At 39.0% G+C, this 12,741-nt stretch overlaps 2 protein-coding genes across 2 annotated transcripts in view; both read left to right on the forward strand.

The window, feature by feature from the left end:
• Window positions 1–1,054, forward strand: part of si:ch211-223a10.1 (probable protein S-acyltransferase 23) — a 4,975-nt gene extending 3,921 nt beyond the window's left edge. The window contains exons 9-10 of the mRNA XM_014032391.1: window positions 125–315; window positions 400–1,054. Of these exons, the coding sequence (XP_013887845.1) occupies window positions 125–315; window positions 400–888 (680 nt within the window). The 3' untranslated portion in view covers window positions 889–1,054. The remainder of the gene's footprint in view (window positions 1–124; window positions 316–399) is intronic.
• Window positions 1,055–6,620: 5,566 nt separating this feature from the next.
• The window catches only part of arhgap22a (Rho GTPase activating protein 22a), an 11,398-nt gene continuing 5,277 nt past the window's right edge, over window positions 6,621–12,741 (forward strand). The window contains exons 1-3 of the mRNA XM_014032390.1: window positions 6,621–6,897; window positions 11,683–11,879; window positions 12,218–12,305. Of these exons, the coding sequence (XP_013887844.1) occupies window positions 6,864–6,897; window positions 11,683–11,879; window positions 12,218–12,305 (319 nt within the window). The 5' untranslated portion in view covers window positions 6,621–6,863. The remainder of the gene's footprint in view (window positions 6,898–11,682; window positions 11,880–12,217; window positions 12,306–12,741) is intronic.

Genomic DNA, 12,741 nt, shown 5'->3' on the forward strand with positions numbered 1-12,741 from the left:
CCCCCACCCCTTCTGAAATTCATGTTCATTTGGAAGGGGATGCACATTATGCACAATAAGCCAAAATATTCTATAATATTGTGGATATCAAAATGAAGATAGTTTCGTCCTTAACTCTGTGAACGTGTGTGGCCGACCGGTGTTTTGGCTCACGTCTCATTGGTCCACTTCTCCATACTGCTCAGCCTGTTCTTTAAGGTTCTGACTCAGGACCCTGGGGCACTGGACGGAGCAGACGCAGACCCTCGGTTCTCCTGCATCGCCGACCTGGTGGAGAACAACCAGAATCCCCAAAGGTTTTGTCCGTACTGTGAGGTAAAACGTCCCAGCTGACCAGAGACTGTGCATTTGGTTTAATAAAAGTTGTTTTTCTGAACCCTGTTGCTGTTCTCCTCACAGCTGTTCCAGCCTGACTGCACAAAGCACTGCAAGCTGTGTGACGTGTGCATCAAAGACTATGACCACCACTGCCTTTTTCTCAACCGCTGCATTGGTCAGAGGAACCACAGACTCTTCCTCTTCTTCATCCTCTCCATGGCTGCTGCCAACCTCCTTTTTGTCGCCTCGGGGATAAGTTACCTGTACAGTAAGATGTCGGTAGGCAGCCACGGCTTGTCGATGTGGCTCAGGTTGTTGGGGGAGGAGTTCTGGGTCGTGGTTTTGATGATCATGAACGCCCTGACGCTCCTTTGGGAGGTGTGGCTTTTGATTGAGCAGTTTGATGCTGTTGCCACGGGCACGACCACTTACTTCAGACACTGTGACAGCTCGGGACGACAGAGGTCGTTAGGGCAACGCTGCGTGATCGTTTTGGCATTTCTCCTGGAGGGACGGCGATCAGTGGGAGGCAGACAAATCAAAAAGGATAAAACCACTGTTGACATTTAAACCCATTTTAAAAACTTTTTCACTGTTTCTCATGTCATAATTCAGTTTCAGTATTTCCAGAAATGTGTGTTCTTGGCCTCTTTTATTCACTAGGCTTTAAATATAATGTGACATATCGTACTTGAATGTAATATAGAGACTCCACATTAAAATGTTTTTAAAGGGATCACTGATTAGTTGTAACATTAGACTTTATTTGATAAACACATATTTTAACTGTAAAATAACGACTGTAAAAATACTGTAGGCTGTTTAGTTTTTATCATTTTTAAAGTAAAAGTTTAAAAATATATTACAYGGACAGGGCCATTTTTTTACATGCAAAGCATTCTGGGTAAATGATGATGTGGATAGGTCATCTGTTCGAGGCTGCTAGCGAGCTATATCCACCCTGAAGGTTAATCTTGGACAATATCTGACGATCGACTCTTTTAAGTGAAACCAGAGAGCGTTGACAGAGAGGAGAAGGTAGAAACGACTCAGCCTGTAACTGAAAATATGGATGGAGGACAACAGAGCTGCTTCATGAAAGAAGAACCTCAGCTTAGCCTGTTAGCTTTGGCATTAGCCCCAATACTATCACCATATATGTATTAGCTCAGCGCTACACATTCTCTCATCACTGAGGTCCTCCATCCACATGACAGAGAGGGGAACACAAAAATGACTCAGACTGCAACTGAAAATATGGATGGAGGACCTCAGTTTAGCTCGTTTGCCATGTTAGCGCTGAGCTAATACATATAAGGCAATATAGCATTGGCGCTAGCGCAAAGACCTGAGGTTCTTCTTCCATGAAGCAGCTCTGTTGTCCTCCATCCATATTTTCAGTTACAGGCTGAGTCATTTCCACCTTCTCCTCTCTGTCAACGCTCTCTGGTTTCATTTAAAAGAGCCAACCATCAGATATTGTCCAAGATTAACCTTCAGGATGGATATAGCTCGCTCACACCGAGGACCTATCCACATCATCATTTACCCAGAATGCTTTGTGTGTAAATAAAATTGCTCTGTCCGTGTAATATATTTTTAAAATTTTACTTTAAAAACTATAAAAACTAAACAGCCTACAGTATTTTTACAGTCTTCATTTTACAGTTAAAATAGTTGTTTGTCAAATAAAATCCAATGTTACAACTAATCAGGGATCCCTTTAAGAATTTGCTGTTGTTGTAAAGAAAGTTTGGTTTTAGTGTAAACCCTGCACCTCAATCCGCTAGTATATTTTAACCACAAGTGAATTAAATGTCTTTACCAACCTGTTTCAAAAGCCATTTTGTGCCATGACACTTTTTGCTCTCACTAATGAGATGTTCCCCGTTCTGTGCCTTTTTTTAATTACACTCTCATTTCCTTCACATCTCACAGAGTTATATTTTTAGATTATAGATTATATTCCTCACACCTCTCCGAGGCAATTGCATGAGCGAGCGTGACGTCATGTCATAAAATGTACTGTTCAGCATACCGGTTGTTGTATGTGAGGCTGTTACAACTGTGAAACAGAGAAGTGGTTCCTGAAATTGGGGTTGGGAGTGGGTTGTGGAACACCAAGGGGAGTTTTAAGATCTGTAGAAAATTAACTTTAAGTTGATTGCCAGTAGCATGTTTAAATTTAACTGTGACAAAGATTTTTTTAAAAAAACTGTCATTTTACAGTATGTTGGTCGACCAGGTTGTTAAAGGTTGATTAGGTGTCTGCAGCATTTATGTTGTGAGCTGAAAGCTAAAAAAAATTTGGGAACCACTAAAACAGAGTGCCTCTACTAACTTCTTTGTTGCTATATATGGACATTTTGTATTTGTCTGGCTATTATTTATGCTTAAAACTGTGTTTTATCAGTAATTATTCTTTTTTTTTTCCAAGATGATGCTTTATTTTATGTGATTTTTTTGTAGAAAAATATGTTTATTAAAAATATGCTTTTTAAAAACCCAAACCTTTCGTCTGTGCCACATCTGCTGGAGAAAATGAGACTTGACAAATATTTTTAGATTAAATAAATGTCATGTATAAAATTTTAGGTGCCAAATTTTGGGTTTAGCTCTGCTGTAAGCTGGAGGGGAAATGTACAGATGAATCAAACGAGAAAGAAACTCATAACCATTATTTATTCCATAGTCATCAGTTTTCACTTCTCCATGAGGACGGCTCACTTCCTGTGTGAGAGGCTGACTGAGGAGGACAGGAGAGCATCCTACAGCTGGGTTGTGTTTCTTCATGAACCGGTACCTGCGATCAGGTTTGGGGTCTTGGGGTGCCTTCGTCTTTTCCCAGAGTCTCGCTGAGACTGACAGCTTGTGTGTTTGGCCCATTCAACACAACATGGCAAGTAATACTCGCCTGACTGGCTCTACTTCCTCCTTTCTATCAGAGTTTGTTCACTTCAGCATTCCTCGTGTCATTTGGAGCAATTATGGTGACTATAGAGCGTTTGTCTCTGCGAGTATGCGACTGTCATTTGATTTGTTTACAGGGGATTGTGGAAAAGGTGGAGGACTTGAGGTTTCTGTGTCGTCTTTGTTGAGACCCCTGAAAGCATTTGTAGATGTGGCAACAGAAATGGCCCCAGTCCAGAGGGACATGGTGAATAGATGCATTTGGTGCCATGAAGTCATCCAGGACTCATCTGATCTGTAACAAACCAACACAACAGCTAGGTAAGACTCATTTACTTTGTTATATTACACACATCAGGCAGGGTAATGCTTCTTTTTTTCATAGTGAGCACTGGTTATTGTCAAGACAATCTGGTCATCAGTAATGCTTAAGTTGTGTTTTCATTCATTTCCTCTCTTACACTTTTTTAGAAGCTTCATGAAATTTGTACTAGATTCACTTTGTATTTTTGATTAAACCATAGAAATCACTGATTTCTCTAACATCCCTGTGCTGCTTTTTGGTCTCATCCACCCTCATCAACCCTTTGTTTTACAACTTCTGCTGCAACACAAACAGACTGAGTAGGAACAAGAACATCACAGCCAATTACAGAGTGACAGACAAGTGTGGCAGTCACCATCAGGCTGTACGTGTGAGTCAGAATACTGATGAGAAGTAAAAATATATCATCCGTAAATGTACGAGTTTTGCGAAAACTTAACCGTTCATCTAGTGTTTCCTGTCAGCTGCTAAAAATAATAATAATTAAAAAAAATCTCAGTTTCTAGTAAATATTGAAAGTTACTAAATTTAGCCAAAATCTGAACTTTCCATTCTTTGTTCAGCAATTTCCCTTCAGCTTCCCTTAGACCACTTCTGCTTTGGAAGTTTTTTGGTATTGCTGATTTGATTAAGTTTTTTAATTAGTATTATTTTATTTAATCTGCAAAACACAAAGCAGCTCAGTTGTCTTTGTTTAAAATTTTATTTCACTTTCAGTTATGATAAGTGAGTCATTCTGTTGTCAATTTAGAGCGATATACCTTTTTCAGAAAACTCTCCCTGCAGTTTATCTCACATCAAAGGGAATTTCCTTGCCTGCCTAGCTGGTTAAAAATAGTTTTTTCTTCCTCTTGCTCTTCTTCATATTTTCTTTTGACATGGTGTAATTAGTTTTTAATGTCTTTGTAAATGCAAGTGCTGTTTACTGCATTATTTCTTGTGTTCATATTCAGAACGTAAACAAGCAAAGGCAGTTGTAGGCGCAACAGTTTTAATAAAATAAAATAAAAATTATTGTTATTACTATTAAATCACATGATTATTAATTCTTGACAGAGACTAAAAAAACCTGAATAAAACAGCACAATTTCACAATAAAACACAGCTCAGTTGGTGTTATATTGTTATCATTTATGCTGTTTGGTTTGTTGAAGACGTCAGTAATAGTGTTTGTGTGAAAGTGAAGATAATGCTTCATGTTTAGAGCATGATGTGACGTCGGAATGTGTTTGTGAGGGGGGTGGGTGAGAAACAAGAAATMTAAACAGCACTTGGCCAAGGTTAAAAAGATGTTGAGGTATTTGCAAACTTCTGCTATTTGTAAGTCATATCATTGTCATCTGGAAGTCTGAAGTTTTCGGAGCATAAAAAATCTGCTGCGAAACAAATCACCTTTTTCCCTAATAATTCATTAAAAGAGAGTTAATTTCAGCCTTTTAAAGGAGACTAAACTTATATATTATATCACACATGTACTCATTGTAATTACTTATTGGAGGCACAAAGTTTCTTGAAGGAATGCAAAATGCTCACCGCTACCTACCCATTTTTATGTTTGTTAAATTTCCTAAGTTGTGTTGGCCATTTTGAACCGTATTGAGTCCAGAATTTATTTTGTTGTAAATCCGATGATTACTTTCTCAAATTTACTTTCAAATCCATCTGATGGTTTTTCGCTAATCCAAACATATGCACACAAACAGACATGGGCAAAAATATTATTGCACCATCTTAGCATTTTTGGCAGGAAATCTTAAAAAAATATATTTTTTTGCACATAAAGTCTCTAAGCCGACTGAACAACGTTAATACCCATTAATGGTAGGTGAACACAGCATGTAACAGAACAAGTATTCTTTTATTTTTTTACAACTTATTTTGTTGCGTTAAAATATAAATGTTCAATTTAAAAATGATTTGAAATCTATTTTTATATTAAATTAAGTTAAAAATACAAATAATTAGAGATGCACGATATATCGTATTGATATCGGTATCGGTCGATATTGTCATTTTTAGAATATCGGTATCGGTTTGATATGTAAAACTGGGCCGATAATAACGTCCAATATGGATTTCCCACTTTTTAGCTTTGTGTTTCTGTTTTGGAAGGGGAGATGGTTGGTTGAGCGGCATCTGTTTGATCGTGATAGTGATGCTGATGCTGCGCAGCCAGGAATAACTGAAGTAGGGAGCCGTGTCAGAGGTCTGGTTGTTTATTTACGGTATCAAAAAAAGACCCAAGTGTGTTTGTGCGTATAATATAATTAGTGTGTTTGTGTAATATTGGTAAATATCGGTTATCGGCCATAACAGCAATAATTATATCGGATATCAATATCGGCTGAAATTTTCATATCGGTGCCTCCCTACAAATAATAATTAAAAGTGTTTTTAAAAATCCTTTTTTGGGGGAGAATGGGGGGCTCATTGGCGGGCCTGATGGAAGTCACACGTGGGCCAGATTTGGCCCGCAGACTACCAGTTGAATAGCCCTGTTGTAATGATATCACAAATTTTAAACATTTTCAATTGTACTCATTTATGATTACTCTTTAGTTTTTCTGAAATATGGCAAAATTATTTAATTTTCAATAATTATTAACTTAATTTGATTACTAAAGATCATCCCATGACCCTCAYTTTGAATTTCTTGACCCACATTGGGGGTCCCACTCCAAAACTCGGGAACCAGCGACTTACAAGCRTTTGTACAAACCCACTGTAGAAACCATGTAAATGCAGACAAGCCCATCCACACTGCTACAAACATTTAGTGGTGAGAACATTGTCCGTTAATTCAACCATATTGATCTGAAGTTTTCCTTCAGGCACAGGTAAGATTATAACCAAATCTCCACCAGCAGCTGGGGAAGGACTGTGGAGTAATGTGAAGAAACGGGTGAGAAAACAAAGGACGCACAGTGGGACATATTTATAGAAGGTGGGAAACTGATACTGAGAGTGTGCATCAGAAGAGACAGAGAGGGAGTGGGCAGGGTTTTACGTATGAGAGAACAACAGCACGCCGGGCTGGTGGGACAGAGACTGAGGGAGGTGTGGTGGGGGKGGTCGGGTGAAAGGGAAGCATGTGTGTGTGCTTAAGTGCTTGTGAGTGTGTGAGAGTATGAAACCAGAGCCAGAGTGGGATCAGGGGGAGAGATGCTGCGAGAGGATGAGGTCTAACAGGGTGAGGCAGCGGCGAGAGGCGCTGGGTGTGTGTGCGTGCGTGGGGGGGGAGTAGTAGTGTGTGTGAACAGAGGGATGCAGTCATGGCTCTGTGAGAGGGAGCAGCACAGCAACCGTAACCATGCTGAGCCCCAAGATAAAACAGGCACGCCGGGGTAAGCGCAATCCCTCCTCCCTTTTCTACCATTTTCCTTCTCTTTCGCCTCTTCCTTTCTTTCACTCGGCTGTCTCTGCATGGCTCCATCTGTCCCGGTGTCTTTGTAACATCATCAGCTGGTTGTGCTCTCATTGATAAAGGCATCAAGCAGGTGTAGTGGTCCCGTAGAGTTAAATCTGCGCACCGGGGTTTGTTATCGTCTTTATTTTTCAGGATGTTTTAGCTCTCCTTTCCTTCTCCCAATGAGAGTTAAGACACTCTGCTACAGGGTGATGTAATCCGTCATTTCTCCAGCAAATGATTCAATCAATTCCAAGCCAATTTGATTGTGCAGGAGATGGGCTGTRGTAAAACATGGCTGCAGGGGAGATTATTCTGCCCTCTGTGGTGCTCTGCATCCTGTGTTGGTTGTGGCTTTTAGCAGGTGACAGACTCTAAAGGGGATGAAGCTATGACTCTTTGCTCTCCAAATCACAGCAGCTGACTGTCAAACATAGTTCCTGTAATGCGGCGTAAAATCCATGTGTAGGAGSTGGGACGTGAATATGTGCCTCTCACATGGCTGTTTTAAGGATGTCTGTGGAAGCTGTAAATCAGAGGAGCAGCTCCTGCCACTGAGGGTATTATAACGCAGGGTTGTCTTCAGTGCAGCTGGTTCCACCGGCTTTAGCATTTTCAGGTTGATTGGCTGACATTTGTTGCCTTACATTAGGGTGTGTCCACATGATTGATGCTTTTAAAGGATTTTATTCCTAAGGGATCTATTTCACACTGACCAAAACAGCAGAGCAAAACCCCGGCTATTCTTCAAGAGGTCAGGCATTTGTATCTTTAGGTTGGGTGTTGTTCCTCATGGCTGTTGTTGGCTCACTGAGCAGCTTAAATAAATAAAAAAAAGCTGATCATAAAAGATGATGGGAAAGTGAAGTGGATCTGCTTTCTCCTTCAGCTGGAAAGTGCAGCAGCCACTTCGGTTTTCTTGCCACGTCTTGCAAGGCTTGCCATCTTTTATTTGCTGTAATGGTATTCTCGTTTGATTAGATTCCCAGCTCCGCTCTCCTCCGACCCTTTTTACGCATCATCATCCAGGACAAATGCAAGCATCATCATCAGGCTGGAGCGGCTTTCTGAAACTCAGATATTAGGTTCAGATCTCAAGCAGACAAAAATGTGCCCCTTAAGGAAATTGTTACTGGTGAAATCAATGTGTTTGATGCATTTCAAATATAGTTTTTCTATATTTTTTATTTTCTTTGCTTTTTTTCTTTTTTCTTTTTTTTTTGTTGAAACAAAGAAATCGAGGGTATTTTATAATATTCTCAACAATCCTTCAAAAAGAAGTCCTCCGAACAGCAGAAATGTCATGATCTTGAGGTATTTTATGGTTTCAGATAGTATGCTGAATAATTAATAAACATTAATTAATTGACATTATTTAAAATTGAAACAGACAGTTTTATTGTCTATGAGAAACAAATAGGCAAAACAAACAAATGCCATACAATCGGGAACACACAGTGTAAAAATAATGGACTGTGAGAAAAAACTACCATTACATCTCTTCAAACACAACTATTTCTTCTTATCCACTTAAAAACAGCCTAAAATGCACCAAATCTGCTAAACAACATTTAACAGCAGAATTTTTTCTGCACTGTGCAAGCTGTTAGTGATGTATTACTAACAATTAATCATGTGAAGTTCATTTAAATATATCATTATAATGAAGACACATTTATCCTCTGCTTCTCTCTAATCTAAAGAGATAAATAGTCCAAATATTGCACATATAACAGCAATGCATTCTTCAAAGATACATTTAATCTGTTTTTAATTATCATACATATTTATTGATAAAGCTACTGTAACTAAATTATGTTTCTGTATTATTGGGGGGGGGGGGGTATTATGTATTTTTTCTACACCACAATCAAGTAACTATGTTGCCTTCAGCTGTTATGAAAATGCTGTTTATAACAAAAATCAAAAGTAAAGGCTTTACACCAGAGTCTGTCTAAACACCTTGAAATTGGCCTCTGTCTCTTTAAAAACCTCCTACCGTTTCTGACGCTCCCACTTCAGCTCATCTTCACAACAATGCTTCGGGGGAGGGGGTGCTCCGGGCAGGATCTCTGCTGCGGACTAGGATTTCTCAAACATGTATAAATGAGTCAAAGCAACACTCTGTGTGTTTTTTGATGAAGGGATGGCATTATAACATGATATAAAGCACAAAAAAGTTGATTTTGTACAATACCCCTGTTTTGATCTTGCTTTCGTAGGTCGTTTGAAAGTTTGAGGGTTTTCAAGTTTAGAATATTTTGAATACATCTTTTTTTAAATTTTGGGAAGTTTTTTCTTACTTTAGCTTCTGTGTTGCTGCAGTCTCAAACCAACACAGACACATTTTTCTTCTTCCTTAATTCAGTGTTCAGTCTGCTTTTCTAAATTTACAGGTAATTTATAAGCATTGTGGACCACTCAATAAACAGTGCATCATCTTCATGAGTAGAAAGTGAGAGATTATGACGTTTGGGTGTTCATGGAGCCACAGTATTGTATGACTGCTGCGCAGACAAAATGCTCCATCTTCATGGTCTCTATTACCGAACGGCTCACTGCTCTCAGCACTTTCAAAAGCTCCCTCGTAGATCATCTCAATACTTCTCAGATGATTTGTGAGGACTGGACTGTTTGGCAGATAAATCTCGCCGAAGCTGTTTAAATTTACACTTGTGCTTGTTTTTTATTAACTTCCGCTTCTTTATTGTAATGTTTATTATTAAATTTAAGCTCAAAATGCACTTGTTTGAAGAAACCGATTGGCTTATTTGTCCTTGTAACTTCAATAATCTTTTCTCAAAATCTCCCTTTCAGATTAATATTCATCGTGTTTCTGAATAAAGCTGACTGCAGGTGAATGTGATATTTGTGGATTCATTTCTTGCCAGAATTAGGAACTCCATTAAACTCAGAAAGCTGCCACTGACTTGTTGATTAAATCAGTTAATTTGGTTCAGATTCAGACTACTTAAACAATAATATGGAGCAACACTTCAATAATTTGAACAGTTAACCCACCACTGATTATTATCATAACTGTAAGTGGTGATGCAATTTGTGCAAAAAGATTAGACTTTGATCTTTGTACGCTAATAGTGCTAAATTACAGTTCCTCCTTCGAATTTCCTGTCTCCATAATAAAGATGTGGCCGCGGTGTCTGCTATAAATACAGACCTCTGCCTGCTTCTGCTGCCAGCATACAGTATTATTAACGACTGCTCTATGTGCTTTATACTCTTCCACCTTCCCTGCAATCAAAACTCTGCAAATGAAGGACATCCAGAAAGGGGAGGAAGCGACGTCAGAGGAGAGAGAAACTGGGGAAGCAGGAGAAAGAAAAATGGAAAGAGAGATTTGTGTCCAGCCCCTCACTGATACCTTCCCTGCTGTCCTCAGCAGAATGCAGGATGCAATTAACGGGGGGGGAAAAAAGATGCCATTGATTCTTCCCTCTCCCACTGTCTTGTGTTTATCTCCTCCTCTGCTCCCTGGGGATCATTACACTGTCACTGCTTTTGCTCTGTGGCTTTGGCATATAGATGCTAATATTTAATCCATACTTGTAATCACTCTGTGGCAAAGAAATAGCACGGTCCGAAGCAGATGTGAAATTGTATGTTCCTTTTTTACTGAAACAAAACAAGTGAACAATAAAATGCACCATGTGCTATATAAAAATGGATTTGCTAGATTTGTTTGGAGTTCTCTATTAATTCTGATTGTGCACACCTTTCTCTTTGGGTATATTACTCATTTATCTTTTGTAATTATTGCTAAACAGCAGAGAAAACCAGTCCCATTCTCAGCTTTACTGTATGTGGCTGTATTTTCTTCAGAGTTGTAAAGTAATTTAAGTACAAATACTTTGCTACTGTACTTAAGTATAATTTCTGGGTATCTGTACTTTACTTGAGTAATTATCTTTTGGCCTACTTTTTACTTCTACTTGTTACATTTTCACACAATTATCTGTACTTTCTACTCCTTACATTTTTTAAAAAGGCAAGAAGTAGAAAGTCGTTACTTCAATTTAATTTTTGCTTGTTTTCGTTCAAGCTTGTTACTGTAAAAATAAATACTATCCATATAAGTTGTACCTCCTAGATAGAGTGAGTTTAATTGGGGTTGAATGAGAAATATAAATATATAAAATTCTGATACAATATTAGTTTGTACACAAACAAATCATGTCACACTCCAGCAGAACATAATCATTCAAATAAAAGGACTGTACTTAAGAAGTATTTGTATTTCATGAATTACATTATTGCATTTGGCCTCGGATAGATTTTCATTTTGTGGAAAAGGTTTGGACATCCTTTATATGAATATAAACTGAAACAGCTGGACTAGTGTGTCCTAAATTTAACATTAATTAATTATTTTAGTACAATATAGTCATTTCTGCATCTTTTGGGGAGATCACCTAATTATTGTCCATATAGAAAATCTAACTGCTCATTTTAAATCAATACTTTTACTTTTAATACTTAGAGTAAGTACAAAAAATATCAGATACTTTAAGACTTTTACTCAAGTAATATTCCTAAAGGAGACTTTAACTTTTACCAAAGTCATTTTTGATAAAATACTTGTACTTTTACTCAAGTATCACGTTGTGGAACTTTTATACAACACTGATTTTCTTATGTCTCCCTCTCTGATCGTATTCCTCCAGCAGTTTCCCCTCACCATGTCTCATTGTTTGTCTTCGTGCAGCTCGATCCAAGAGCATGGTTCTTGGCGAGTTGTCTCGACTCTCCAGGCCCTGCTCTCCTCAGGACCAGGAGAAACCCCTGAAGGCGGGCTGGCTCAAGAGGCAGAGGAGCATCATGAAAAACTGGCAGCTGCGCTGGTTCGTTCTGAGGACCGAGGCTCTGTATTTCTACAAAGACCAGGATGAAAGCAAGGCGCAGGTGAGCCGACCTGACACGCAGGGAACACGTAAAGCGGCAATATTTGGGATTCACGTGGTGTGCTAATAACATGGAAACAGGCTGTCCTCTACTTCCGCTCTAAGAGCTTAGCAGTTGACTTTTGATCCTATCTTTGCTGGACGGATTGTAAACGTACATCCAGAACCATCAGAGGAATTAGATGAGATGTTTCCCTGAGTCATCCCTCTGTTGGACGGTTGCCCAGAGAGGAGAGTACTCCCAACTCTACTGAGTTAAAAAATGCGCCGCACGTCCAAGACCAAAAGCCCCGCTTGTCTCTCGCTCCGTTTCACGCCTTTTTCTCTTTTCTCCGACAGGGCTGCATTCCTCTGCAGGGTAGCCAGGTCAATGAGGTGCCTGCCAATCAGGATGAGCCCGCTCGACACCTGTTTGAAATTGTTCCAGGTGAGTTGGCGCGGTGGCGACTTTGTTGTGTAAGGGGATAATCCTTTGTTTGAGTGATACTGATGATCTGTTCAGCTGAATAACAACCAGGAAAAATAAACAAACTAGTGAGGCTTTTTTTAAAGGGCCAATATTATGTGTTTCTTAGGCATATATTTAAATACTATACCATAATAAAGTATCTATGTCACTTTTAGTTGTTATTAAAATGCTGTTTTTATGTTTAAATATAAAATAAACATCTTCTCATCACTTACTCTTCTAAACGCCTTGAAATTGGCCTCTGTCTCTTTAAGAACCACCTTCTGCTTCTGTCCCATCCCATTACAGTGCAGGGGCTGGGGGTCGCGCGCTATGATGCAGTTTACTTGGCATCTGAAAATACATTTCCACAAAGGTATTTTGACTCTGAAAAGAGCTTCACTGAGTGACAAGT

This window comes from Austrofundulus limnaeus, unplaced genomic scaffold (genome assembly GCF_001266775.1).
Source record: "Austrofundulus limnaeus strain Quisiro unplaced genomic scaffold, Austrofundulus_limnaeus-1.0 Scaffold1439, whole genome shotgun sequence".
NCBI classification, from domain to species: Eukaryota; Metazoa; Chordata; class Actinopteri; order Cyprinodontiformes; family Rivulidae; genus Austrofundulus; species Austrofundulus limnaeus.